The sequence below is a fragment of the Hyperoodon ampullatus genome (assembly GCF_949752795.1).
Source record: "Hyperoodon ampullatus genome assembly, chromosome: 4".
Lineage (NCBI taxonomy): Eukaryota > Metazoa > Chordata > Mammalia > Artiodactyla > Ziphiidae > Hyperoodon > Hyperoodon ampullatus.
In genome coordinates this window covers 127,936,788-127,964,623 of record NC_136917.1, presented here as the reverse complement: position 1 = coordinate 127,964,623, position 27,836 = coordinate 127,936,788, and the positions used below count along the sequence as shown (strand labels likewise).

Here is a 27,836-nt window from a genome sequence, read left to right as displayed (position 1 = left end):
CCTTTCAACTTCCTACCGACTTCTCTGAGTTGCTCCTTTGATCCTGAAGTCACCAGACTCTGCAGGGCACCAGGCTAATCAGAACTTCAAGAGTGTCAGAACTTCCCCTTGCCTACCACTACCCTTCAGCAACAAAACTGCCAGTTCTTAAACGTAATCTTACACTCTGGTGAAAACCTTCTACTCTCACTAGCCTCATAACATCCTAGGGAGAGCACTAAAACTTCTGTGTTGCTTCTCTTTTGAGGCTTCATGCAATATCTGAATGTTATCTCTTTAAGTTCAATATAAAAAACCTCTTTATTTGGCTTGTAGTATGATTTTTAAACTATAATCAACCAACAGAATAATTTATAGCAATAGCTAATACATGTAATACTAAGTGCCAAGTCACTAAGTTATCCTGTTTTCATATTTTATCTTATTTTTCCTGTTTTATAGATAGGGACAGTGGGGCACAGGGAATTCAAGTAGTACTAAAGAATATAACCTGGTAAATTGCAGATCCATGTGGTCTGGCTCCAGTATCTGTGCTCTTAACCAATTGCCTATGCAGTGTAAAAAAAAATCTACGTTTATTCAACATTTGTTTTTCAGCTTAGCTGGTGTCAAGGTAATCTTAGCTATTTGTAGAGACGTGCAAAGTAAAACACTGCCATAACTGTTTGAAATGAGGGTAGACCTCAGTAATTTCTGAACCAACCCACAGTTTGTACTAGGTGCATACTACCTGTGAACCTCAGTGCTGTAACAACCACATTTTTCTCTCTGATGTTTCATGTTGTTTAAACCATGACTAGAACATTGTCTTTGTCAGGTAGGATTATAACCTTCCACAGAGCACACAACCTAAAAAAGAATCGACCCAACTATTCCCAGAATAGTATCTCATCCCAGTAGGGTTTCCTACTGAGATATTAAGGTCAGGTCAGGAAAAGTAAAGGGAGTGAAATGGAGTGTTTGGTGGTGCTGTGTATTCCTAGAGTCAGCTTAAGTGGCATTTATGTAAGGGTATATGCTGTCACTGTGGTTAAAAGAAAGCCTTTCTACCCATTTATTAATGATTTTATAGTCCTTATTTCATGGAAGATGGAATAAAAGAACAAAGAAAGTTTACTTTCAAAGCAGTTTATTAAACAGGAAGTGAAAAAAATCAAGATAGACTTGTTTCTTTTCATATTTTTCCCTGCAAAATTGCCTTCTCATTATTAATGAATGAATTCATTTCTTTTTCATATCACAAATTTAAGTGTGTATCTGAATAAGACCTAGTTCTAATATTTTTTTAAATTCCTAATATCTTCTGGAACTAAGTTTAAAAATCATTCCCTTGGCTCTTTTTCCCCTTTACAATTTGGAGAGTTTTGAAATTATGTTTGAATGGCTTTCAACTGAGGAGATATATTTTCTTGTTTATCCATTTTAAATAAAAAAACAGATAAATATTCATATCGTTTCTTGCAGAATAACTCAGTTGTCAAATTATTTTTGTATCCTGGGGTTAGTGCTTACTCAGATTAAACTTTTTGAAAAGGAGATTGAGTTTAAAATGTGGATGCTCTTTAATCAGATAGGGTGCCTTGAACTATTTCAAAGTCATGGACAGGTTTTGTTTTATAGAAGTGAAGAATGAGGCATTAGGGACTTCCCTGGTGGTCCAGTGGGTAAGACTACATGCTCCCAATGCAGGGGGCCCGGGTTTGATCCCTGGTTGGGGAACTAGATCCCACATGCATGCCGCAACTAAGAGTTCACATGCCGCAACTAAGAAGTCCGCATGCCACAACTGAGAACCAACTCAGCCTAAATAAATAAATAATTTTTTTTTTTAAAAAGAATGAGACATTAGAGTTATAAAATTAAGATTCTTTTTGGATAAATGAATTTTCCTAAGGGTACAGGTAATGGAAATGTTTAATAATTTGCATTGAGAAGTTAGTATTGTCAAAAGCTATATCCAAGGCAGCTCTCTTCACACCATTATACCTGGGCTAATCACCTTATTTCTCAATCTAAGAAAAGTTGATCTTAATCCTAACACCTGAATAAGAATTCTTCCTGTAACCTTTGTGTTTTTTTTCTTGAAAATGTTGTAGTGGAGAAGTGTCATTCCTCATTCTTCTTTGTGACTTAGATGTTACTCATCCTTTTGGTAGAAGCAATGAGGCTGTGCAAAATATTACATCATCTTTGAGACTGTAAGGACACCAGAGTCTAACCAGAGTGGATTAAGATGGGTGATTTGGGCTTCCCTGGTGACGCAGTGGTTGAGAGTCTGCCTGCCGATGCAGGGGACACGGGTTCGTGCCCTGGTCTGGGAAGATCCCACATGCCATGGAGCGGCTGGGCCCGTGAGCCGTGGCCGCTCAGCCTGCGCGTCCAGAGCCTGTGCTCCGCAACGGGAGAGGCCACAACAGTGAGAGGCCCGCGTACCGCAAAAAAAAAAAAAAAAAGATGGGTGATTTGAGAAGGGAGTGGTGGCAGAGGAACATTCACAATCGGATCTGCTCATTTAGGGTTTGTGGGTTGTGTTTCAAGTCGCTTTTGACACAACATGCAAAGTAAAACTATCCGCCCCTACCATCTCTCTGTGGGAGCCAAGGTATATTTTAAAAAGCCTATATATATTAATCTACAAAATTAAGCATTTTGGACTTATATCAGAATTTTGTATTCTTTGTAATATATATAGAAAGGATTTTAATTTGGCAGTTTTAAAGATCAAGTATATCTCTGTGGTATTATAGCCTCTAATTATATGCTATTTGAGTCAATATATTCAAGTAGCCCTTTATTAAAAATAGTATAAATATGTCACAAGAGGACATAGTAATTTTTTATAAACCCCAGTCTTCCTTAATATAAAGAGTTTCCTTTATTAAGAAAGATTTAAATAAGAAAACCTCACTTCTAGGGAAAAGTTGTTTTTAGTGCATGTAATTTAGGATCTCATCAAGTGCTAAAAAGGTATTTAAGGAGTAAGACGTGGATTTTTATCCTCCATCACAGCTAACTGTGCTCTTGACAAGTATTCAATATACCCAAACTTACATTTTAGTTATATAAAGCAGTTTAACTATTTTGGTTGTATATTTGTTGACATTACAGGGTAGTAGAAAATGGTACATGCACAGGCTTTAAAGTCATATGGACCAGAATTTAAATTCCATTTTCTCTGCCAACGAATTGTTTGTCCTTGACTCAAGTTTATATTTAAGTGGCATTTAGTTAATCCACATTGTTGTGCAACCATTACCTCTGTCTAGTTCCACAGCATTTTATGAGGACATTTTTTAACCTAATGCATAATGTCTTTGAATGAGTGATGAAGGAATAAGTTTCCATTCCTTGGTTTTTAAGAGATTTAAGAAATGGTTTGATGATGATTCTGTTAGGATCTCCCAAGTTTCCTTTCAGTTCTAGTGTATTTTAAAATTATATGGTGAAAATTTGGAGATATGAGTAACATGCTACCCAAACATTCTTAAGTCAACCAGCATTAATTGCTTTCTATTTGCCTGGCATAGAATATTGACTGTCTACAATAAGCAGAAGACACTGTGTTTATACATAGGAGTTTGTAATTCACTTGGAGAACAAGCTACAGATGAAATATATAGAAAAACATGCTTGTTCTTACTTCTGTGATAAACCCCAGACCTTTTAAATGTGTCCGTTCACTTCCTTTGAGGGGACTACTCCTTAGTTACCAAAAGTTGAAGAATTGTCAAAACAGGGCTGCAAAACTGTAAATTTTATATGCTCATGCACACACACACACACACACACACACACACACACACATGTAACTGTGGTAAATACACATAACATAATATTTACCATCTTAACCATTTTAAAGTGTACAGATTAGTAGTATTAAGTATATTCACATTATTGCACAACCAATCTCCCAAACTCTTTTCATCTTGAAAAACTGAACTCTATACCCATTAAACAAAAACTTTCCTTTCCCTTCCTTCCCCATGTGTCCCTGGCAACCACCATTCTATTTTCTATTTCTGTGAGCATAGAAGAAAGTAGGTACCTCATATAAGTAGAATCATACAGTGTTTGTCTTTTTGTGACTGGTTTATTTCACTTAGCATAATGTCATCAAGGTTCTTCCATGTTGTAGTATGTGTCAGAATTCCCTTCCTTTTTAAGGGTGAGTAATATTTCATTGTATCTGTATACCACAAATGTTGTTTATCCATTAATCTGTCAATGGACTCTTGGGTTCTTTCCACCTTTTGTCTGTTGTGAGTAGTACTGCTATGAACACGGGTATACACATATCTCTTAAGACCCTGCTTTCAATTATTTTGGTTATATGCCCAGAAGTGGAATTCCTGGATCATATGATAAGTCAATTTTTAATTTTTTGAGGAGAACCATAATGTTTTCCATAGCATCTGTACCATTTTACATTTCTACCAGCAGTGCATGAGGGTTCCAGTTTGTCCACATCCTTGCTGACACTTGTTATTTTCCATTTTTTTGTTTATTAGTTTTTTTGGGGGGTGGTTAATAGTAGCTATCTTAATAGGTGTGAGGTAGAGTAGTATATTTTAAATCAAACTTTTAACACAGAGAACATTATTATGGAATGTACAATCTTGTTTTGAGATTATGGGAAAAGTCTAAATTTTAATATTGTGCCAATTGACTCTTTTCTAATCCATTATACCCCAAATGATAGTCCTTGAGGGAGGTTTATGACAGCTTGAGAAGTCAGGAAAACATGCCTGGGTATTGACCAAAACAAAATCTTTTCAAGGTAGTGCGAAAAAAAGTAAATCACAAAATTTATGTATTTTGAACATTATACAGAATATAGCTATCCTCAGAGCAGAGCTGCTAACTTGGTGTAGTGTGCAAAAACAGATTAGGGATTTAGCAAGTTTGATAATATTCCTTTCTCTGACAATTTTCCCCATAATTTTCTACACATAAAAGATTGGTAGGGCTTCCCTGGTGGCGCAGTGGTTGAGAGTCCGCCTGCTGATGCAGGGGACGCGGGTTCATGCCCCGGTCCGGGAGGATCCCACATGCCGTGGAGCGACTGGGCCCGTGCATCCGGAGCCTGTGCTCCGCAACGGGAGAGGCCGCAACAGTGAGAGGCCCACGTACCACAAAAAAAAAAAAAAGATTGGTAAAAAGGTGATAGACAATAGTTAGAGGCAGTAATACTGATTGGCAATAAGAAATAACTGGATTATTATAATATAGTGGAATAGTTTCTAAGTCAAAAAACCAATTTCAGTAGGACCTACTTATGTTAAAGTACGATATACAGTCGATCCTTGAACAACATAGGTTTGAATTGCACGAGTACACTTATATGTGAATTTTGTTGATAGTAAATACTACAGTACTATATGTGATCAATTGAATCTGCAGATACAGAGGAACCACGTACGTGGAGGGCAGACTATAAAGTTATATGCCGATTTTTGACTGCACAGAGGGTTATGGTCCCTAACCTGAGCAATGTCCAAGGGTCAATTGTATAATGACTTATTTATAGTTAGCGTGAGATCCAAAGAGAAAGTGAGTACACGGAATGGTGTTTTATTTACTAAAGCAGAAAAAAATCCGTAAAGTATTTAAACATTATTTTCATTAAAATGGTCAGATTGGAAATATTTTGCTTTTCAAAGGAATTGGCTTCGTTTATCTAAAAATGGTATTATATGGATTAGCTGATTTTTTTAGTGATGCTAGAAAGATGACATACTATACAAAGTAGCATATATTCAAATGCCCAGAATTATTTTCACCATCTTCCCTGTATAAAATCCAATTGTCCTTTATTTTATTTTATTTTTCGAATTGTTCTTTAAACTTTCCATTTTCTGGAATGATCCTTCTAATCTCAGTTTTCTTCCTCCTTTGCCCGCCTAACCCCTGTTTGATAGGTATCTCTTATCAAAAGTTTTCCATTCATCTTTGCTCCACAGTTTTGAGTACCTTATTTTTTTTTTCTTGTGTGGTATAGCATAGGGCATTTTCTCTCTTATACTTGCCTCTCTGTGTTGTAGTCAATCTCTGTTCTTAACCATCTGACCCCTGAGACCACCAGTATGTCTCAGATCAGTAATAGCCAAAGAGAAAAGTTGTTGCTATCATGCTGAGAATTGTACATACCATGTGTCTTGATATGCTTCTGGGAATGTGAGGCCATTAGGTTGTCTGATGTGAGTCATAGTGAAAAAATATTGGCACCATTGAACCAGACTGTGAGCAATTTGAACCTTCTTTTTCTTTCTCCCATATATAGTAAAGTGTTTGACTTATGTACTTTGTGTGTGTATTTATAAAAATAAATATTTATTATATATATATAACTATATTTATAGTTATATATATATTTTAAATGAGGTGAAGAATTTGGATTTTTGCTTTTAAGAAAAATACATGCTGGGACTTCCCTGATGGCACAGTGATTACGACTCTGCACTCCCAATGCAGGGGGCCCAGGTTTGATCCCTGGTCAGGGAACTAGATCCCACATGCATGCCACAACTAAGAGTTCTCATGCCACAACTAAGGAGCCAGTGAGCCACAACTAAGGAGCCCACAAGCCACAACTAAGGAGCCTGCCTGCCGCAACTAAGACCCGGCTCAACCAAATAAATAAATAAAATATATATATAAAAAAGGAAAAATACATGCAGTAGGATCTTAAGTTTTGTATAGAAAGAGTGATAGAGTTGTGATATAGTAAAACTGTGTTATAAGATCATTCTCTTCCTTCTTCCAGAAAAGACATGAGATTGAAGACTCAAAGACGAAGATAGAGGCATAAAATTGCAGTGAAAGGAGAAAGTAAAATCAGGGTGAGGGAATAGTAGAGCCAGATATGAGGCTTTAATATAAACTCTAATTACCTGCACATTTTCTAAGAGTGGACCACAAACGCAACCCTGAGCTTTTTTTTTTTTAATATGTTTGCATATTCTTTTTTTTATATATATGTAAATTTATTTTTGGCTGCATTGGGTCTTCGTTGCTGAGCGGGCTTTCTCTAGTTGTGGCGAGCGGGGGTTACTCTTTGTTGCGGTGCGTGGGCTTCTCATTGCGGTGGCTTCTCTTGTTGTGGAGTGCGGGCCCTAGGCACGCGGGCTTCAGTAGTTGTGGCACACAGGCTTGCAACTCTGAGCTTTGTAGCAGCTGATTAAAAAGGGGACAACCTTCCAGTCAGAACTTCACGGTGGCTATGAGATCAATCGTCTGTACAACTATTTTGGAGGAGTATGACTAATTTTTGATTTATAAAAATAAAAATAGCTTCAGTCATCAGGGTGTGTTCTCTCTATCACATGACTCTACCTTCCTCCCAATTGGTTTCATTCATAGGTAGGTTTTCTCCACAATGTAGTGTAGCTGGCCTCAGCAGTTCCAGGTCTGTATGGTCTTTATAGCTCATGATCACAGAGGTTGAGTGTCTTTCTTGGAACCTCCAACAAAAGTTCTAGGAACATGCTGATTGGCCCAGCTGGAGTCATGTACCCATCCCTGACATACTTTTTGTGGCTAAAAGGATGTAATACTGTGGCCAGACTTAGTTTACATTCCTCCTTTTAGATGGAGGGGTGATAGCCCCACGAAACTCAATGGACAGAGCAGGATCAAAAGGAATGGAATAATGAATGGTTTCCTAAAGAAAGGATTTCTGAACAATAAAAAATAGACATCAGTATAGTATGGTTAGAGAGGTTTTTCTATTAATACAGGCATGGAACAAGAAGGGCCTGGGTGAGGGTGGTGGTGTAATAATGAGATAAAAAGAATAAATTAGAGGAAGATTAATATGTGTATGTGTATTTTGTTGAAAGTTTGCATTGTTGGGGAGGGGAGCAGTAGTAAAATCAATTGAAGTTGTTTTAAAATTTTAAAAATTGAAAAAATTTTTGTGATAAAAAACACAATACTGACCAATTTAACCATAAAAATGTAATGTTAAGTATATTCATCTTGTAAAAACAACTGAAGTTTTTGAATTAAGAAATGAGTAAAATAATAGTACTATCAAAAGATTTGAGAGATTTAAAAGGAAAAGCAATTGAGGCTCAGGAGAGGTAGATGTCATAACTACCGATTAAACAGGCCGGACCATAAGTTTCCAAGTCCTGGGGAGCCAATAAAAGAGTCCTGGACAGGTGATTTGCAAGACAAAAGGTGGTCTTGGCAACCTGGGCAGTTGACATCAGCATTAGGCCATAAACAGGTCTCAGTAGACCATGGAATCAGTGTAAGGGAGTAGGGTCTGTCTTTCCACCAAGAATAGGCTCTGTCCAGACAGGTGAGAGCAGTTATGGTTACAATGTATATGGGGCAGAAAGAAGCTCCCTTTCCCTGCCTGTAACAAATTGGGCTCAAATCAGGATTTCAGGAGCAGTTTCTAGAACTGAGATACAGGGAAAAGGCCAAGGGACAAAACCCTTTGCTATTTGATTAGTACTGGCAATAAAAATGACTTCATATTGATCAGTTAGCTTGGGGTATCTTACATGTTTCTCTGCTTCAGCGCAAAATTCCCACAGATGAGAACTTATAGGGCTTACCATGAAGATAGGACAACCTCAAGGGCTAGATACTAAGGATGTATTACAGAAAGATATAGAACTCTGCGTAACAGAAGTGTAAGGGCATCCAAGTTCATGATTGGAGCTCATTAAGTGGTTAGGGTTATAGATGTAATTCTGGTTATTTTCATCATAGAGATAAAGTTAAAATAATGGGTTTTAATTCTCTCCTATATCATTGGTGTACCTTTAATGAGCCACTGCAAAATAGCAATACATCTCATCATTTTTGAGTGTTCCTCTGTGTGTAGTGCAATATTCAAATTCCACAGGACAAGGCAGATAGATGTTCATCAGCTCTGAAAAGGGGGAAGGGTGTATCCAATATTGTTTTGTATCAGAATTCTATTCCTTTATTTGCCTTGGAAACCACAGTGAGAGTCTTAATGCTTTTTTATGTTGTTGTATAGCAAGTTCCCAACCTACAAATTACTTGAATTCCAAAGTTCCACATAGGCAGCTTGCTTAAATTCAATACATTTTTCAACAGTAATTGTGTTATAAATGACATTTCATTTTCCAGAATAATTCACAAAACCCTTTTAATCCTCGGTTTATCTGAATTGCTGCTTGTTAACAAAAACACATTAGTTAGCAATGGAATCAAGAGAGATGCAATAACTCTACAGGTTTTTAACAGGAGAGATGAAGGAGAAAAAAAGAGACGATATATATGAGAAAATAACTTTTTTCAAGTGGGTTTAACTCAGCTGAAATTTTTTTCAAGTGGGTTTAATAATAAATGAAGAAAAGAAGAGCCCAAATTCTGCATTAGTCTTTCTGAAGGGCAAGGAAGCAAGCAGGTGGTATTTTGGATTATTCCAATCCCTTTGCCAGCCAATAGGTGGTGCTATTGTCATACAACAGTTAAGTTGCTCTAGGCCCAAAGCGAAAGGAGGATGTGGGAAGTATAGGTGTCAAGTAAGTACCATACATATAAATGTTGCTCAATAAATATGATTCTGCTCATCTTCTAAATGAGTCAGATAATACTGATGAATAAAACCGCATTAACAAAATGTTATTGATATGTTGCTAAATTAGACTAAATTATATGATCTCTAGATGCTGGAAACTTAAAAAGAAGTAGCAAAGAGTAAGAAAAAATATTAAGCTTTATCATTTATTACTACTAAAACAGAATTTTTAAGTCCAATTATTTGATTCTTTTGCAGGTAATATCCTGGCATGCATTACCAGTATACTCTTGAATAGAGGCAGTCCCCACTTTTATGTACACAGTAATTTTGGAGATACCCATGTTAAAGTAATATTACCATTTCACAAATCTTCACTATTTGTAACTTGTTTTTCTTTATCTTTTTTAATATCAATGGAAAATAAGGAATAAGTAGGTAAAAATAGCAGAATGAATGGTCTTTATTGCAACCCTGACAAGCAAAATGAGACCAATCTTACCTTTTCATGCTCCTAACAGCCTTCCTTTTGGTGAAATCACAGTTTATTAGCGTGTCTTTCTACCAGTGAATCTGGAGTAGAGAATGAAGGTAACATTTATGTCATCTAATTTTTTTAAAAATAAATTTATTTACTTATTTACTTTATTTTTGGCTGCATTGGGTCTTCGTTGCTGTGCGTGGGCTTTGTCTAGTTGTGGCGAGCAGGGGCTACTCTTCGTTGCGGTGCGCGGGCTTCTCATTGCGGTGGCTTCTCTTGTTGCGGAGCACGGGCTCTAGGCGCACGGGCTTCAGTAGTTGCAGCACACAGGCTCAGTAGTTGTGGCTCTCAGGCTCTAGAGCGCAGGCTCATTAGTTGTGGCACACGGACTTAGTTGCCCCGCGGCATGTGGGATCTTCCTGGACCAGGTCTCGAGCCCGTGTCCCCTGCATTGGCAGGCAGATTCTTAACCACTGCGCCACCAGGGAAGCCCTATGTCATCTAATTTTATAAGTTATTAGCCAAGGTAAAGTTTTGTCATAGAGAAAGTTTAAACTAATGACTAAAATAATGGGGTACTATAAATAAGTTGCTCATGCTGGAATTTTCTTTCCTGTCTTTCCTTTCACTGCTTGTGATTTGCCTCAGACTACCGCAATCTCTTCCCCTTCACAGGGGCCTCCAGGTCTAAGGGACTGAAGGAAGTATTGAGAATGCTTCTCCAGTGGAGACGTGCTTCCTTGAGGACCTGTGAATTGAAGGGTTGGTTTTCAGACTCCTTTGTCTTCCTAAGGACTTCTTGCTCCAAAGTGAGAGAATGATTTCTTACTGAACTTAATCCTGTCTAAACACTGGAAGCAAGCCTTAAGTCAGGTTCTAGCTTTAAATCATAGCTCCACAACTGAAGTAGACCTATATCACCTTGGGGTATGGAACTGCAGGAAAAATCCTATATTGTCTTACACCTGATTACTCAGGAGTTTGTGACAGGTCACGCGATTAACTATGTGAAAGATATGGTAGGGAGAGAAGCAGTATGATGGTCTTTCTGCTATTCACAAGATCTTGATTTTGTTTAGAGAACCAATATATGTTTATGGATGGATTTCACAATTTCAGAAGTGCAGTACTTGGTCTGAATCAGTGATTTTCACAGCACTCCTTAGGGCTCTAAAAGTGTGAGGAGGTTGCCTCCAGGGAAGGGGAGGAGAGAAAAGGTAAGTTGTACTTTGGACGCCTGCCGGCCTTAACCAGAGAAGCTCTGCTTTGAACAGTTTCATAAATTCGACCTCTATTAAAGAAGGTATTTTTAGAGACAAGAGGTTGAAAATTATTGACACCTCTGCCTCTTTCCAACTGAGCCTAATTTTTGTACTCAGAAATCTGGTTCACAAATACTTGTAAAGTTCCTGTTAAGCTGATGAATATCAGGTTTTATTAAATGATTATGTGGTCTTTTTCTATATCAGAATAGATTGCTGTTCATTAGTAAGTAGTGCGTGATGGTAACCAAATTAAATAGACTAATGAAGGGTATTAGTAATTTCATGGACTAATAAATAAATATGTATATTTTAAAATTAAGACATGTATCACAAAATGTACTTTATTTTCACTAAATCATCCATATTTAAAACTGTCATATATTCTATGAGTTACTAATGGTAGCTAATAGTGCAGTCTTTGATGCTTTTAAGATCTTTTTTTCTTTTTTAATTAATTTATTTATTTTTGGGTGCATTGTGTCTTCATTGCTGCGCGTGGGCTTTCTCTAGTTGTGGAGAGTGGGGGCTACTCTTTTTTTATTATTTTATTATTTATTTATTTATTTATTTAATTTTTGGCTGTGTTGGGTCTTCGTTTCTGTGCGAGGGCTTTCTCTAGTTGTGGCAAGCGGGGGCCACTCTTCATCGCGGTGCGCGGGCCTCTCACTATCGCGGCCTCTCTTTGCGGAGCGCAGGCTCCAGACGCGCAGGCTCAGTAGTTGTGGCTCACGGGCCTAGTTGCTCCGCGGCATGTGGGATCTTCCCAGACCAGGGCTTGAACCCGTGTCCCCTGCATTGGCAGGCAGACTCTCAACCACTGTGCCACCAGGGAAGCCCCTGCTTTTAAGATCTTTGATAGATGACCAAGTAATATTTGATTTCTGTGAAACTGGATCTAGAAATCAATCAAATAATCAGCCATATCATATACATTTCAAATGTGAAAATAAAGTTTGGGCTAGGCCCAAGCTTTACAAGTGGATAATTTTATAATTCTCTAAATTCTGATAATATTTGCCACTTTAAAAAATTAATTCCGGGCTTCCCTGGTGGCGCAGAGGTTGAGAGTCCGCCTGCCGATGCAGGGGACGCGGGTTCGTGCCCCGGTCTGGGAGGATCCCACGTGCCGCGGAGCGGCTGGGCCCGTGAGCTATGGCCGCTGAGCCTGCGCGTCCGGAGCCTGTGCTCCGCAACGGGAAAGGCCACAACAGTGAGAGGCCCACATACCACAAAAAAAAAAAAAAAAAATTAATTCCTTCAGTTTCTCTCTTTACCCCTCTATTGACAGCCCCAAGTGTTCAAGTTGGATTCTCAAAGTGGAAATCAAATACTTGATTATATTGATTTATACCACACTGTGAGTGTTTGCTAATTTTGAGAGGAGAAAATACTCCTCCTTTTTTTTTTATTAAGGGTGTACCATATTGGAATTTGCTTGGTTTAGTTAGCAACTTTCACTATAAAATGAAAATTTTTTTCCAGTCACTCATAAATTTCCTCATTATAAGATAGTCTTTTTAAAACCTGGAATTTCCATATGATAATAGCTTAAAGCCTATTTAATTTGGCTACAAAAATACTTTATCCCGGGCTTCCCTGGTGGCGCAGTGGTTGAGGGTCCACCTGCCGATGCAGGGGACGCGGGTTCGTGCCCCGGTCCGGGAAGATCCCACATGCCGCGGAGCGACTGAGCCCGTGAGCTGTGGCCGCTGAGCCTGCGCATCCGGAGCCTGTGCTCCAAAACGGGAGAGGCCACAGCAGTGAGAGGCCCACGTATCGCAAAACAAATAAAAAATAAAAAATAAAAAAAAATAAAATATATAAAAAAAAAAAAAAAAAAAAAAAAAAAAATACTTTATCCCCCCTTTATTTTCCTTCATTTTTTATGTGTATTTAAGACATTTAACTCATCTGTCATGATTCAGATGTAGTCACAGCAGAATCACCTAATGTTAGTTGTTTTTGTTATTTTCTTAAATGCTCAAATTCTCAATATAAATATACTTTATACATTGAAGATAATTTAGCTTTACAAAGAACTGTAGAATGTATTAGATGAATAAAGTACTTTCAAGATACTGATTTCCTACACATCAATCAAAACCTGAAATGGCTGCTTCTCTTTCAGCTCTTCAAAGTGAACACATTGTTACATGGACTAAATAGTATGAATCCATCATTTGAATTTTTCTTTTTAATAATTACCTCTTTTGGGAGGTGAGGGGCAAGTGTAATACAGCTGCACTTTTTCTGAGCATCAAAAATTCCTTGCAGTTTAGAAAGTAAATGATTTTTTATGTAACATTTAAGTGTTTTTATTTTTAAAAACATAATAATTTTCAATGTTTGATTTCCACAGTAGTGGAAAGGCAGTAAATGAGGTAAAATATTAGGCATTTCTAAGACTTATGTGCTTGATTTGGGACTAGAATCAGAAATCAGAAAACCTGTTTAACTTTTGACTTTGAATCTTTCTAGATTATTGTAATAGACTCTTTTAATATATATTTGTTGGTTGAATAACATTTTGGAACTTTAAATTTTTGTTTGCTTATAATATTACTATGGAACTCTTAAAAAAATAAATAGTAAATAAGAGTTTATTGTCCATGTGGAAAGCACAGATACAATTTGCATTAGATTCATCCTTTTTTGTACGCGGGCCTCTCACTGTTGTGGCCTCTCCCGTTGCAGAGCACAGGCTCCGGACGCGCAGGCTCAGCGGCCATGGCTCACGGGCCCAGCTGCTCTGCGGCATGTGGGATCTTCCCAGACCGGGGCACGAACCCGTGTCCCCTGCATCGGCAGGCGGACTCCCAACCACTGCGCCACCAGGGAAGCCCCCATCCTTTTTCTTAAATTGTGATATTCTTCCTATGTACTTTTATATAATTTTGGATTTTCTAAGATAGAAGAAGCTAAGATCACTTCTGGGAAAACTGTAAGAATGGGAAAGCTAATAAGATTTTAGGTAGTCCATTGAACTAGTTGGCAGTCTTAAAATTCTGAAAGCTTATCTGGAAGTTCTCTTTAATTGCTTTTAAAAAAGTATTACCTGCTGAGACCTGCTGAGATAGTCTTCCATGCTCACATAAATATATGTAGAATATGTCAAATTATAGACTCATCACATTTTCAAGTAGGAATGCCTCATTTGATCACTATGGGAAAATAATAGCTTATGATAGTTATGAATAAAATGTTAGTTTTTAATTGGATATCTGTAATGATACCACGTGCAAACTTTGTAAATGCTAATTTTAAAATCTTAAATGGAAAATGTGCACTGTTGGGAGTCAGAAAAATACTTAGGTACAAATACTGGCTATGCTACTTTAATTAGCCATGTATATTTGGATAATCTCATCACCCGATGCCTCTTTTTCCTCATCTCTAGAAGATTGTTTTAAAGATAAGAGATAACATATGAAAGGCACCTAAACATTGCCTGGTACATAGCAGGTTCTTAATAAAAAGAATTCTACATCTGAGTAACTTCAGTCAAATTATGCTTTAAGTCATATGGGAAAATGACTTTCAGTGTAAGGATTCTTATTTTAGTACTCTTAATTGATGTTTTTAAAAAAAATTTACAAAGGTTCAGAATAACAAGGTTTAAAGTCCCCAAATCTAACATATGTTGTATGGTTCTTGGCTTTCAATAGCCCTTGCTTTCATATATTATGCATTGACACTTCTAAGCCTCCTTTCGTATGCAAAATTCAGTCTTTTATACATTACCACACAAACTGATTTAGAATTATCACCTGGTTTGCACTGATCTCTGCCACTGGGGTAAAGGGCCAGACATCAGTCAGACAGAAAGGGTCTTACCTTGGCCATCCTACCTACTTCATTACCATTCCTCCAAGCCAGGGGCTCCTGTCAGGCATCAAAGGCCTGAATCTTGCTTGTTTTCAGGGGGATAGCTGTCTCAGAGATGTGTCACTTTACTCAGCCCAATCTCTCTTTCCACCCCAAAGTCACCTCTGAATTCCATTCATCTCTCCTCGCAGTGCCCCACCAGTGGGAAATATTGGGCTGGAAGTAGACAGCTGGTTGAAAACCCTCACCAAGATCACACGTGCTAGTGGGTCACGACCAATATAGGCCTTCACCTTTGATTTGGTACTGATGGAAGAAAATTCCTTTTCCACTATAATAGATATCTTGTGAGTTCTGATGCTTCAAAATTTAAAGGTTAAAGCCTGCTTAAATATTTTCCCTGGCCTGTGTGGATGGATTAAGGAAGGAGCAGTGGCCCAGGGAAGGAGAGATGTCTAAGTCTGCTGTTTCATTCTTCTGGACCATTGGTGTCACCTGCCTCAGACTGGTACCTGTCAATGGTCTTACTCATCAGTAGGATCACTAAGACCCTAGGAAGGCAGTATTTGAGGTACCAAATTAGAAATTTTATAAATTTCTAACCCAAGCATCCTTTTAATGTGTAAGTCTTGTTCAGCTTTCAAATGTATAAGAACACACTGTAGGTAGAGGAAAGGGAGATTATTTCTAAATAAAAAACAAAAGACAAAATCTCCTGCCATTAATGATTCTTGCAAGAACCATTCTCTATCAAGATGGTTACAAAATGATGATTTTCCAGCTCTGGCACTTGCTTCACATTTACTCTTTAGTACTGTGGTAAGCAACAGCTCCTTTATCTCTATTTATTTACTTATCCATCTATTTATCTATATCTTTAGTACTTTGCCTTTATGGGTTCCTTTTTTTTTTTTTTTTCCAGTGGTATATAGTTCTTAAGCATTTTGGTCTCAGGATCCTTTTAAACTCTTCACGATTATTGAAAAAGCTTTGTTTATGAGATATGTATTAATATTTATCATATTGAAACTGAAACAGAATTTTTAAAGTGTTTAATTCATTAAAAATAACCCTAATAAATGTAATAAATGCTTACAGAAAGAATATATTTTTGATCAGAAGTAACTATACTTTCCAAAACAGAAACATTTAAAGAAAAGAGTAGCATTGCTTTGTTTTACACATCCCCTAATGTGTGGCTTAATAAAAGACAGCTAGATTTTTCATATCTGTTTCCTCATTCAGTATGTTACTATATCACATATCATGTAGCCTCTGGAAAACTCCACTGTACATTCATGAAAAAATCAAAGTGAAAGAGACAAATAACATCTAGTATTATTAAAATAGGTTTGGCCTCACAGACACCTTAAAAGAGTCGTAAGTACCCCTCAGACTTCCCTATCACACTTTTGACAATTGCTGGTCTATAATTCCTGGATTATTTTGGTGCTCAGGTTATCCCAGATTTAGCCGTTGTCAGCTAAGCTGGCCCTTAAGCTGGCCCTTAAGTCCTTGTGATAGGCCCCTATTATCATTATTATCATTGTTTTTTTCTTTCTTTCTTTCTTTCTTTTTTTTTGAGAACTCTTGTTTTCTGACAGAGCAAGATGCTCCAGGCTCGTCTTGAACCCACCCTGCCCTAGGCCTGGAATCAGCCATTTTCCTGAGAAATCCTGGTTTCTTTTGGTGGATAATGGTATAGAGGCCAAGATTTGGGCTCTAGGGGTCCTTATTGCTATTAAGGTCTTTGCTTCTAGGCTCTTTCTGCAAACAGAACCAGGAAAATATATACAGATGTATACATGGAAATACATATATCTGTGTATAAATACTTATCTATCTTATTTATCATAAGTAACTGATATCTCCAGTTTCAATCTGACCCCTGTACTTTTTCATCTTTCCCCATTACATATCTGTATGTCCTTCTACAATGAGAACCCTGCTTCCAATAACATTAACACATTTACTCATTTGCTGAATCATATATCTAAAGTAGTTTCAGAACTGCCTCGCCCGTACCACTACAGAAAACAAACATACTACAAACAGTTCAGGATGTGTTTGCAGTTCTTTTCATTCCTGAAACTTAGGGTACATAGGCACATACCACTTTCTTTTCTTTCCCCATTCAGTGTGGCTATGTTATTAGTCTGAAATAAAGTTGGGTTTATTTGTTTCAGTTTGCTTTCATTTCCTTTTTTTTTCCCCTTTCACATCCATGTTGATTTAATTTTTTGAATATACAGAACATTAGCATGCTTTCAAACTTATTGAGAAGTATATACTCAGACAAGTACCACTCCCTTCATACTTCTAAGATCTCTGCCCTCTTCTTTCAAACCTAACATAAGATTGTACATAACATAGGATTTTATGAAATGAAGGGTAAACACAATCCAAGCAAGACTTTGATGTTCATCAGCTGTTTCCTATCCACAGGAATTTCTTACTGGTATGTTGATTCCTATGCCCTGTATCACTGTATGTCCTGCTGGGCCTGTCTCTATAGACCAGTGTGGTTTTTGAAATGTGGTCTACAAGATGACTTCAGCAGGTACAAAGACAGCCTGTTACATTTTTAAGATACATCTATTTTATGTATGTTTGAACACAAAATACAACTAGTGTATTGAGTCAGTGATTTCATGGGGTTTCTTTGGGGGGGTAAGGTAAAAAGTGAATATTGAAGAAAAAAGCAAGCCTAATTAAAGAAAAATATTAGGAATATAATACCACAAAGTGTGACCAAAATTGCAAAGCTGGCACTTGAATGACTGAAGTTGAGGACTCTCTGCTCTAGCTCATCTTTCCCGAGTCTGTGTCCAGGGTTCTTACTCTATCCCAGAAAGCCAGTAGAACAGATGAAATCCATCTTTTACCTAAACCCATTATCTACCTGATACCTGAAAGGGAATCTTGCCTTTTTTTTCTTTTAACTGAATGGATTCCATATTTTTTTAAATAAAGGAATAGCTATCGTCATAGGGCAATTAGTTCAATGGCAGGTAGCTTTAAATTTTTTTAAGTTTTGGAAATTGTACTGTTACTTACACAGTCTTTAAATCCATATACCATTGATCATTATGATCTACCTGAATTCAAACTTTTATTTTGACTGTTTTAATTAAATCTAATATTGTTTAATATTAAGTAAAACACCATGTAAATATGGTGTTTTACTTAATACTCATTGAGTACACCGCTGTCACTGGTTTATTGTTTTATTAGGACTTATTAAACCTACACATATATTAGATTAAAAGTTTTTGTTATTAAGTTAATATTTTTTTAATTTATTTTATTTATTTATCTTTGGCTGCTTTGGGTCTTCATTACTGCACGCGGGCTTTCTCTAGTTGCGGCGAGCGGGGGCTACTCTTCGTTGCATTGCGTGGACTTCTCCTTGCGGTGGCTTATTTTGTTGAGGAGTACAGGCTCTAGGCTTGCAAGCTTCAGTAGTTGTGGCTCGTGGGCTCTAGAGCACAGGCTCAGTAGTTGTGGCACACAGACTTAGTTGCTCCGTGGCATGTGGGATCTTCCCGGACCAGGGCTCGAACCCATGTCCCCTGCATTGGCAGGCGTATTCTTAACCACTCCGCCACCAGGGAAGTCCCTAAGTTAATTTTTAAATGTAAATTAGACCCTAAAGTTTTGACACTTGAGTAAATACTTAAATTTGCTCTATTTACTAGATGGAAATTTTTTTTGCTATGAGAAGTAGGATTGTCTTTACAACTCTTGTATGAAAGCATATTAGAATGAGCAAGTGTACAATTTGTGCATAACTTCTTACTCAGTGGGAGGCATAAGTTTTATTCCCAATTCATAAAAATTGTACAGAATGGAGTAGTCTTAAAACAATTTATTTGGAGGGAAAAGCCCATATCTGATTACCAGGAGTTTATTCAATAAATTAATGGCCTTATTTTATATTGCTAAAGATGTGTACATGCATTTCATAAACCTTTGATGTCATCTATTTGTAAACAAAGGTTTTTTTTCAGCAATTATCTGTGACTAACTCATGAATTACTCTTCCTGTCTTTCCATATACACACAAATAGGTATGAATTTTGATTCTTAAAACTCTTATGATACCTTAAAGGAAGTTTATAAACTTGAGGGTAGGAATAAAAAGTTAATTTTTATGTCACAGACATATAGATATACTTACTTATATATGCATTTAGTGGTGCTGCTGGAAATGGTAGACCTCTCTGTTCTATCCCTATGCACTAAATTTCATTGACATACACTTAAAAGCTTATAGAACACACATGTACTTTCAGAAGGCCATCTGTTAGCATTTTGTATTTTAGATGATAATTTTCTCTTCTGTACTTGTTATTGCTAAAAAGATATACTTATATCCTGGTATTTAGATAAGGAATATATGAAGACCCAGATATTTTGACTCTTTCAAACATTTTGAAAATTGTAATGTAAACATACTTTAGTAAATTTAGTCTATGCTAAATTTATGGTAACTTGTTATTATGATGTGTTTATATATGTGGATATAAATAGTATTTTAGTAAAAATATATGTATATATGTTGAGCCTCTGCTATGAGAGTAATGCAGCTGTCATTGTTAGAGGCTCCTTTTACCCTAATTCTTGTCCCTACAACCTGGGGACTTTACTACTAATCCCTTGTCCTCCTGTGTATTTATTGGATAAGATAAGCAAAAGGTAACTCCTCTTTATAAAACTTGGAGAACCTCTGTATTAGGATTAAATCATCACAGTTAAATGAGTCCATAATAAAATGCAGGGATTCCCTGAGCTCATCTCAGAGTTATTAGCCATTAATGGCTTGTCTAGGAAATCCTAGCCTTTCACTTACTATTACTAAGGCAGAGGAAATAAAACTAGCCACTCAGTATTCTTAGGCTACCCTTTTGTGGCTCCCTTTCTCCTGCACAGTCACTCCTAGAAATTTCCTTGTCTGCAATTGAAGGATTTTTTTTTTTTTTTTTTGCCGCGCCTTCCTTGCGGCATGCGGGATCTTAGTTCCACGACCAGGGATGGAACCCATGCCCCCTGCATTGGGAACGCAGTTTTAATCACTGGACTGCCAGGGAAGTCCCGAAGGAATTTTTTAATGTAGAATTTCAGGTAGTTTAGGAGAGAGATTTACAGGCAACAAAGTCAATTTCTTGAATTATGTGACCCATTCTATTTGGCATAGTGTAAGGTTGGCCTAGGAGTGGGAAGAGAAAGTGGTATTTTGCAAGGCCCAGATTACTCTCCCTGACTGCTCTGACCATTGTTAAGCCATACTTCTCCTCTCATCATTACCTACCAATACCTTCTCTGTTTTAGCCTGCATTCCCTGGAGTAGGCAGGCACATTTGTTAACTGTTGGGAAATAGAAACTTACCTGGTTTCCTCAGGATCAAAGTTTCAATGACAAAGTAATATGTTTTGAAATCACCATTTTGACAAAGCTGCTGCTGCTTTGAAAGGATATAATCAAGGCTCTTTTTTCTAATTTATATATAGTTGTTTTACAATATTGTGTTAGTTTCAGGTATACAGAAAAGTGTTTCAGTTTTATATATATATATATATATATATATATATATATATATATATATGTATATATATATATACTTTTCAGATTGTTTTCTATTATAGCTTATCATAAGATATTGAATATAGTTCCCTGTGCTATACAGTAAATCCTTGTTGCCTATCTATTTTATGTATATTAGTTTGTACCTATTAATCCCATATTCCTAATTAATCCTTCCTTTTCCTCCCTTTCCCCTTTGGTAACCATAAGTTTGTTTTCTATGTCTGTGAGTCTTTCTGTTTTGAAAGTAAGTTCATTTATATTAGTTTTTAGATTCCACAAATTAGTGATATCATATGTATTTGTCTTTCTTTTTCTGACTTACTTCCCTTAGTATGATAATCTCTAGGTCCATCCAAGTCGCTGCAAAAGGCAATATTTCATTCTTTTTTGTGGCCAAGTAATATTCCATAGTGTATATATATATACCACATCTCCTTTATCCATTCATCTATAGATGGACACTTAGGTTACTTCCATATTTGGCTATTGTAAATAGTGCTGCTATGAACATTGTAGTATATGTATCTTTTCAAATTAGAGTTTTCATCTTTTCTGTATATATGCCCCGGAGTGGGATTGCTGGGTCGTATGATAACTCTGTTTTTAGTTTTTTAAGGAACCTCCATATTATTTTCCATAGTGGGGCCATGAATGTTGATTCCCTTAGGCAGTAGCAGCAGCCACTAGCACCTCTAATATATATACCTGAAGAGTTTGAAGGAGTTAAACATTCTGTTGTTTATTAAAATGTTTTTTATTGGGGCTTCCCTGGTGGCACAGTGGTTGAGAGTCCGCCTGCCGATGCAGGGGAAACGGGTTCGTGCCCCAGTCTGGGAAGATCCCACATGCCGTGGAGCGGCTGGGCCCGTGAGCCATGGCCGCTGGGCCTGTGCGTCCGGAGCCTGTGCTCTGCAACAGGAGAGGCCACAACAGTGAGAGGCCCACATACCGCAAAAAAAATATATATATATGTTTTTTATTGGCCTGCAAATTAAGTGGTTTCTCTTCTTCTGTACACAGAATCTAGACTTATTCTACCAAAATTAATTTTGCATACTATGTAGGAAATTTAAAATTTCTGAAGTAGTTTAGAAACTGCTTTTTCTAATATACCTAATTCTAAATGGAATCTGTTCTTTTCCCTGTTAATTCTCTTATCATAGGAGAAGGTGTGTAATATCTAAAGAGAAAATATTTCATGTAGTAACTACTGTGTCATGGGTTCATTTAAAAATGTAATAATCACTTTTGTCTTACAGGACAAACTATTCGAGAGAAAAGAATTGTAGAATCAGCAAATAAAAGAGAAATAGACTATGAAGTAGGGGATATCCCAACAGAATGGGAAGGTAAGTTTCTGCTTTTAGTAGTGTCTTCTGGAAGGCAAATAGTTTATACACAAAATCAATAAGAGCATAACATTATTTCATGTTCTTTGCAAAAACTTTTACAATCTGAATCCATGAAACTTTTTTTAAACTTTGCATTTCTTTGAAAGTTGTGAAGGTGCTACATTTTAGTAAGGGAACATAGTGAAAAGAACTATGAAGCATTAGCAGAGCTGGGACTAGGGTGAGGCAAGCAAAGCTTCTTAGATGCAGAATTGAAGAAGGCATCCACTTTGATATACTGGCCCTGCACTTATACAACCTCAGGATTTGAATTCTGTTTCTGGCACTCTACCCACATGAACATGGGAAAGTAACTCATACCTCTCAGTCTTAGCTTCCTCTTTTAGAAATTGTGGATAATACTTGCTGTAGATGCCATTTGGAATATTTGTTCAACTTACAGTGACCCCATTAGCTGCCCCCATGTTTAGACAAGGATGGACACTTGATCCCTGTCGGGACTTTGGAATTAAGGTAAAAAAATGAAAGGAAGAGAAAATAGTAGCAGTCTTTCTATAAGGCTGGAATAGTATCATATGAACTTGGAAGCACATGGGTGGCTATCTTCAATCCACTATCTAAACTTTGTTGCAGAAAAAAAACTTCTTTATCTACTAAGAAGAAAATGGAAACCAGTCTGCAAAGAGAAGTACAGTTAACCGTTGAACAACACAGGTGTTTGTTGTTTGTTTTGATTTTTTTGCTTTGAACAACACAGGTTAGAAGCAGGTCCACTTATACACAGATTTTTTTCAGTAAGTTCATACTATGGTATTACACGATCCGTGGTTGGTTGAATCTGCAGATGTGGAACTGCAGATATGGAAGTCCAACTGTTAAGTTATAGGTGGATTTTTGACTCTGAGGGGGTCAGTGCCCCTAATCCCTGTGTTGTTCAAGAGTCAACTCTATGTAGCAAGGCAGAGAATATTTCCTACGTTTTCAGCAACTTTCCAATTCTCAGTTCCATTTCTTTCTGAATGAAGTTCATCTGCAAGTCTGCCTTCAGGTTCTAAGTGCCATCCCACATCTGTGTTATAAATTTCCCCTTGTTTCTTACCAGTTCCTAGCCTAGTGCCTGGCACATAGGAAAGCACATAGTAAGTGCTCAGTAAGTATATATTAAATACTTGAAATCTAGCTTGAGTTAACCCTTGTTATTTGAAACTAAAAGAACCTTAACTAAAATACCAATACCTATCTTATATATCACTTAACATTTGTCAAGTGTTTACCTGTATACCTGGTATTATGCCATTGCTTTACAATCATTATATTGTTTTAATTATCACAATAATCCTATGAGGTAGACACTGTAGTTATACCCATTTAATAGGGAATCTAAGTTCTAGAAAGATGAGATAAACTGCTGGGTAATGCAGCTACAGACTGTAAGCAGTGGACCCTTTGCTTCCTGGTGGGTTTAGCATTATACCTAACATATGGTAGCTATAAGCATTGAGTTATTTTTATGTCAGCATGTGAGTGTAAATATTTCCCTGGACATATCTTTTCCATTTTTCTTTATTAGCTATGAAAATAGTAGAACTATGAGAAAAGAACATTAAAATGGGTAGATACCAGGGACTTTTTGAAGAAATACAGAATATAAACTGGCAATGTCCAGGAGTAATTGAGCTTTCTTTCTTTTTTAAAAATATTTATTTATTTAATTTATTTTTTTTTTGCTGCATCGGGTATTAGTTGCAGCATGCGGCATCTTCATTGAGGCATGCAGTATCTTTCATTGCGGCGCAGGCTCTTCATTGTGGCCCACAGGTTTCTTTCTAGTTGTGGCGCGCAGGCTCCAGGGCATGGGCTCTGTAGTTTGCAGCACACAAGCTCTCTCGTTGAGGCACATGAGCTCAGTAGTTGTGGCACGCGGGCTTAGTTGCCCTACAGCGTGTGGGATCTTAGTTCCCCTACCAGGCATCGAACCCATGCCCCCTTCATTGGAAGACGGATTCTTTACCACTGGATTACTGGGGAAGTCCCTGAGCTTTTTTATTTTAACAGACTCTCCAATGTTATAAGCGACATTTGCAATTCTCAAATAATGCTTACACCTTCTTATAATGAACCTATTTTATCATTTTTTCTAATAGTAATATAGAATTAAAATGTTTATAGAAATAAAGTAAGTTATAAATAAATAGGTAGTGACTCATTTTTAAGCGTTTGAGACTTTCAGAGAATTAGAATGAAATTCTAATGCTTTTTATGGCTCTGTCCTGATCTTAATAATTCAGCATAACCCTCCCATGGGGCACACCCTTAAAACAAATGTGTCAACCAAACATTGAAACAAAAATTATTTTTATAGTGTTGCATATCAATTAAATGTAAAAAATAAGAACTCCATACCATGAAAAAGTAAAGTAAAATATAAATAAATACACAAAACACTGTATACAGGAAAGGAAAGAAAAAAACTTAAAGTGAATAGTGTCAACCCCAAGTGAATCTAAAGTATTTTCAGGTCCAGACGAATACTGTATTTGTCAGTTGTTAGTAGCAGAATACAGGTACCCACAGGCTGCATTTCCTGCCATGATATGTATTCAACGGTTCACCCTTTTCATTCATTTATTTAATAAACATCTATTGAGGACCTCTGAATTCATGGAGTTTACATTCAGGAGTGGGAGAGTGGGTGGAAGAAAGATAATAAATCAGATAAATAGCTATATAGTACGTTAATGGCCACAGAAAATAAACCAGATAAAGGGAATAGGAAGTGTTGGGGAGGATTTTACAGTTTTAAATAGTATAAAGAAATGGCCTTGTTGAGAAGATGACTTTTTTTAAAATAAATTTATTTATTTTATTTATTTTTATTTTTGGCTGTGTTGGGTCTTCGTTGCTACACACAGGCTTTCTCTAGTTGCGGTGCGCGGGCTTATTGCGGTGGCTTCTCTTGTTATTGAGCATGGGCTCTAGGTGCGTGGGCTTCATTAGTTGTGGTGCGTGGGCTCAGTAGTTGTGGCTCGCAGGCTCTAGAGCGCAGGCTCAGTAGTTGTGGTGCACGGGCTTAGATGCTCCACGGCATGTGGAATCTTCCCAGACCAGGGATCGAACCCATGTCCCCTGCATTGGCAGGTGGGTTCTTAACCACTGTGCCACCAGGGAAGCCCCAAGAAGATGACTTTTGAATAAAGGCAGAAGGAGCTGGTCATGAAGATAAGTAGCAGAGGAGCATTCCTGGAGAGCTAGTGCAAAAGCCCTGAAGCAGGAGCATGCTCAGGTTTTTAAGGAACAGCACAGAAGCCAGCGTGACTGGAGTAGAGCCAGAGGGAAGGTAATAGATGAGGTTAGAAAAGTAACAGGTTGCTCAATCTTGTAGGCCTTGCAGGCCATTATAAGGACTATGGCTTTTACTCTGAGATTGGAAGCCGCTGGAAGGTTTTGAAAAGAGTAGTTGTATGCCCTGAATTATATTTAACAGGATCAGTCTGGCTGCTGCATTGCAAAGAGACTGAGGGGGGGCATAAAGAAAACTTGGAGACAGTATGCTCTTGTAATAACTCAGGAAAGGGCTAATTGTGGCTTGGACCAGAGTAACAGTGGGAGTGGAAAGAAGTAGTTGCATTCTGGATCTCTTGTAAAAGTAGAGCCAATGAGATTTGCTGACAGATTGGATGTGCAGTGTGAGAGAAAGAGAGCAGTCAGTGATGACTGTTAAACTTTTGGGCCTCACCTGGAAAAGTGCAGTTGCCATTGACTGAGAGGGGCAAGACTGGAAGGAGCACATTTGGGGGGAAAATGAGATCAAGTTTGAAAACGAAGTTTGAGATACCTATTAGATGTCCAAGTAGAGGTATTAAGTTGTATATAAGCTAAGAATTTGGTGGAAAAATTTGGGCTGGAGATAAAATGTGGAAGTTGACAGCAAATAAATGGTATTGAAAAGCCAGGAGACAGGATGAGATCAGGGAATGTGTGTAAACAGAAAATGAGAAGTTCATACCATATGATCCAGCAGTCCCACTCTTGGGCATATATCTGGAGAAAGCCATAATTCAAAATATACATGTACCCCGATGTTCATTGCAGCACACTTTACAATAGCCAAGACATGGAAGCATCCTAAGTGTCCAACAACAGAGAAATGGATAAAGAAGATGTGGTACATATATACAATGGAATATTACTCAGCCATACAAAAGAATGAAATAATTCCATTTGCAGCAACATGGATAGACCTAGAGATTATGATACTAAGTGAAGTAAGTCAGAGAAAGACAAATATCATATGATATCGCTTATATGTGGAATCTAAAAAAATGGTACAAATGAACTTATTTACAAAACAGAAGTAGTGTCATAGATGTAAAAAACAAACTTATGGTTACCAAAGGTGAAAGAGGAGGGGGAGGGATAAATTAGGAGTTTGGGATTAACATATACACACTACTATATATAAAATAGATAACCACTACTATATATAAAATAGATAATAGGACCTACTGTATAGCATAGAGAACTCTACTCAATATTCTGTAATAACCTGTATGAGAAAAGAATCTATAAAAGAATGGATATCTGTGTATGTATAACTGATTCACTTTGCTATACACCTGAAACTAACACAACATTGTAAATCAGCTATACTCCAGTAAAAAAAAAAAAGAAAAGAATTATAAAGAAAAAAAAGAAAGAAAATGAGAAGTTCCAAGACTGACCCCTAGGCTATAACAGGGTTTAGAGACAATGAAGACAAACAAGGAGCATCCAGAAAAGTGGGAAATAAAAGAAAAAGTGTCAAGGAGGAAGTAGTGATCAATCATGTCAAATAAGGGCGAAGAATTAATTCTTTGCTTTAAGAACAGGAAGTCACCGATCCTGACAAAAATAGTTCTGCAGAGTGTTAGGAACAAAAGCCTGATTTTAAAAAAAGGAATAGCAAGAGAGAATTTGGAGAGAATAAGTATAGATAATGCTTATGAGGAGTTTATCTGTAAAAGAAAGGAGAGTGTTGAGGCAGTACCTGCATGGGAAAGTGGAGTCAAGAGAGGAATTTTATTATGTTTTGTTTTAAAGACAGTAGAAGTAACCAAATTTTGTAATAGTGATGGGAAAGTTCCAGTCAAAAAGGAAGCATTAATGATGCAGGAGGAAGGCCTTGAGAAAGCAAGATGGGACAGGATCTAGTACACTTGTGGAAGAATTGGCCTTTGACAAGAGCATGGAAAGTTCATCAGGAGTAATAGCAGAAAAGTAGAATATATAGTCATAGATGCAGGTAGATCATGTAGTGGTAATAACTTGTATACATTCTCTCTTGATTCCTCCAAATGAAGCACAGAGAGGTTAAATAACTCCCTAAATACAAACAGCAGCTATAGCCAAGAACCCAAATTATCTGTCTCCAGAGTCTTTACTCTTAATATTATATTGTATTGCCTACTCCATAATGACCAGGCTAATTCCTCCTTATCCTTCAAGTATTAGGGTAGACACGGCTTCCTTTGGACATCTTTTCTGACCCTACCTCTCACCCCCTAGTGCTTAGTGGGATGTTCCTGTTTTTGTTTTTCATCTCACTTGATGCCTCTCTGCAGCATAACACAACACACTGTAGAGTATTCCCTGTTTACTTATCTACCTCCTCTACCTGGACTTGAAGATTCTCTAGTGTAGAGTCTTTACCTTGCTCATCCTTGTATTCTTAGGGCCTAGTTCAACATTTAACATAAAGTAAGTGCAAGCTCAATCAATATTTGGTGAATGAATGCATTTAAAATGGAAACTACATAAGGAAGAGACATTTTGGGGACTTTGC

At 37.2% G+C, this 27,836-nt stretch overlaps 1 protein-coding gene across 1 annotated transcript in view; it reads left to right on the top strand.

Moving 5' to 3' along the window:
• NDUFAF2 (NADH:ubiquinone oxidoreductase complex assembly factor 2) overlaps positions 1 to 27,836 on the top strand; it is a 159,417-nt gene that overhangs the window by 60,421 nt on the left and 71,160 nt on the right. Inside the window, exon 2 of the mRNA XM_079703299.1 lies at positions 21,923 to 22,012. Coding sequence (XP_079559425.1) covers positions 21,923 to 22,012 — 90 coding nt within the window. The remainder of the gene's footprint in view (positions 1 to 21,922; positions 22,013 to 27,836) is intronic.